The sequence below is a fragment of the Lolium rigidum genome, chromosome 3, assembly GCF_022539505.1.
Source record: "Lolium rigidum isolate FL_2022 chromosome 3, APGP_CSIRO_Lrig_0.1, whole genome shotgun sequence".
Classification (NCBI taxonomy): domain Eukaryota; kingdom Viridiplantae; phylum Streptophyta; class Magnoliopsida; order Poales; family Poaceae; genus Lolium; species Lolium rigidum.
Genome location: NC_061510.1, coordinates 160635946 through 160638467, shown reverse-complemented (window position 1 = coordinate 160638467; position 2522 = coordinate 160635946). Strand labels below are relative to the sequence as shown.

The 2522-nt window shown below is 54.2% G+C and overlaps 1 protein-coding gene across 1 annotated transcript; it reads left to right on the top strand.

Moving 5' to 3' along the window:
• Nucleotides 1-438: 438 nt before the first annotated feature.
• LOC124698762 (F-box only protein 13-like) lies at nt 439-1886 on the top strand. The gene has a single exon (XM_047231197.1). The coding sequence runs from the start codon at nt 564-566 to the stop codon at nt 1884-1886; it is 1323 nt and encodes a 440-aa protein (XP_047087153.1). The 5' UTR covers nt 439-563.
• The last annotated feature ends 636 nt before the right edge of the window (nt 1887-2522 follow it).

The window sequence follows — 2522 nt, the reverse complement described above, 5'->3', positions numbered from 1 at the left end:
TGAGCATGTGTGCTAAAAAAAATTAATAAATAGTTGTTGATATTACTTGTGTGTGAGACTATTTGGTATCGAACGTTTTAAATAATGTTTATTTAACTTGTTGTTTGAGAAATTGGAAAAGTAAAATTTTGCCGGCGCCAAAGTCCACAACCACGCTTGCTTGCTGCTCTACTTCACAGTCCTCGTTGCTCATCGCACCACACCCCATCCTTCCCTCTCCACTGAGTGTCACTCTGGCCTCTCTTTCTTTGCATGTCAACGCGAACAAAAAGTGGCCTCCCATCCATCGCCTTCGCGCGGATATAAAGCCACCCCAAACGTGTACCAAAGGTCCGGCGAGAAGACTTGAGAGTTGGGCGCAAGGCCACAGATCGCAACAACACACTCTAGAGCAACCCTCTGAGGTATACACCAGCTTCCAATTCTTATCCCGCATGCATCTTCTTCCTGCAATTCAGGAGCATTTTAACCAAATTTCTCTTAATTGGGGTTGAAACCAAGATCTGCCCATGCTCTAAATTCTTCCGTTTCATAAGTCTGCTTTCTTGGAATTCCACCTAACCATGATTCTACATGTGCACAGATGTTTCATGTTAGAAGAATTTGAACGAATTCTTGTATTAACTTGCTTCTTCTTGTCCCAAATGCAGCAGTCTTGTGGTAGCCATCGCGGAATGGAGCTGAGCACGGAGATGTCAATGGCGCCGCCGGCCAGCTGCAGGAAGCGCAAGTGCCCACCGCCCGGCCTGGCGGACATCCACGAGGACATGCTGGAGCGCGTCCTCGCGCGCCTCCCGCCAGCCAGCTTCTTCCGCCTCCGCGCCGTCTGCCGAGAGTGGCGCGCGGCCGCCGCGTCCCCGACATTCCTCGACGCCTGCGCACGCGTCCCCTCCCGCGACCCGTGGTTCCTCATGCTCTCCGAGCGTGCCCGTCCTACCGTTGCCTTCGACGCCGCCGAGCGCTCCTGGAACCCCTGCCACGCCGCGCCAGGGTCCATGCCGGTGGCCGCGTCGGGGGGCCTTGTCCTCTACCGCGCGCCGGCCACCGGCGCGCTATCCGTCTCCAACCCTCTCACCGGCATGTCTCGCGCGCTCCCCGCGCCGCCGCAGGGCCAGGGCGTGCCCCAGCTCCACGCAATTGCCATGTACGGCTCCCCCTACCGCGTGGCGCTCTTCACGGGCGAGGTCCCTGACCTGTCCATGTCGGTGTTCGACTCGTCCAAGGACTCCTGGGAGGCCCCCGTGGCGCTTGCCCGCAGGCACGACACCTCCACCACCGACGCACCGGCGCAGGGTGGCGGCGGCGCAGACGATAGCACGGTCTACTTCCTGAGCAAGTCCGGCGACGTGGTGGCCACCAACATGCAGCGCAGCGCGTCGAAGCAGTACTCCTCGGTGGCCGTCCCGTCCGAGCGAGGCGCCGGCGAGGCCGTGGCGTACTTCCTGGGCCACTCGGGCACGGTCGTCGCGTGCGACACGGCGACCCGCACATTCGCCGAGCTGCCGCGGATCCTCCCCGTGCACTTCGAGTACTCCATCGACCTCGTGGCGTGCAACGGCGCCGCCTACGCCGTCGTCCTCTCCGAGTACCTCGACACGGCGAGCCTGCGCCTGTGGCAGTTTGCGGACGGCGCGTGGAGGCAGGTCGCGGCCATGCCCCCCGCCATGTCGCACGGGTTCTACGGCAAGAAGGCCGACATCAACTGCGTCGGCCACGGCGACCGTGTCATGGTCTGCGTCAGCTCCGGCGACGTCAACGGCTGCTTCATGTGCGACGTGGGCAGCGACCGCTGGGAGGAGCTGCCCAAGTGCATCAATGGCAATGGAGAGGTCAACGAGTTCTTGGCCGCCTTCTCCTTCGAGCCTAGGGTGGAGATCAACGTCTAAGTGTGTGTGTGTGTGTGTGTCAGTGTGATTACTGATTAGTTAAGGAGCGCCGTTTTGTTCTGCTCCTGGCTTGTTTGTTTGCTTTCTTCATGTGTATGTATTTAGCCATGGATATTTGATTTGCATATCTCATCTCCTTTTGTGTTTTTCATGGAATCAATCGAGTTCTTTATTCTTGTGTTCATGGAAAAGTACACTAGCAATCTAAGGCAAAATAGATGTCTATATGTAAATACTACCTCTGTTCTCAATGCAAGACTTTTTTAGAAAGCTATATACTCACTTTGTTCATAAAAGGATGTTGAAGATTTATCTAAATTCGAATGTATCTACACAAAAAATATCTAGATATCTAAATTTATACAAACTTGCGACATCCTTTTATGAACAAAGGTAGTAGTTTTTAAACATGCTTATATTTTGGAATGAAGGTAATAGCATGTAGATTTCAGAACGCAAATATAGCGTTGGGAACCTTCCCTATGTATATAGGGAAGAAGTGAAGAAGGTTTCCTAGGATGTGTAATCTGGCCGAAGAGATACTATTTTCTTCGCTAAATTGGCACTTTTGCTTCGGCTTGAATGATGTAAAACTAGTTGGGTGGAACAAAGCATCTGATCCCATAGAAGTCGCTC

What these genes read in the sequence shown, in the direction of transcription:
- LOC124698762 (XM_047231197.1), top strand. Translation starts at nt 564, where the DNA reads ATGATTCTACATGTGCACAGATGTTTCATGTTAGAAGAATTTGAACGA.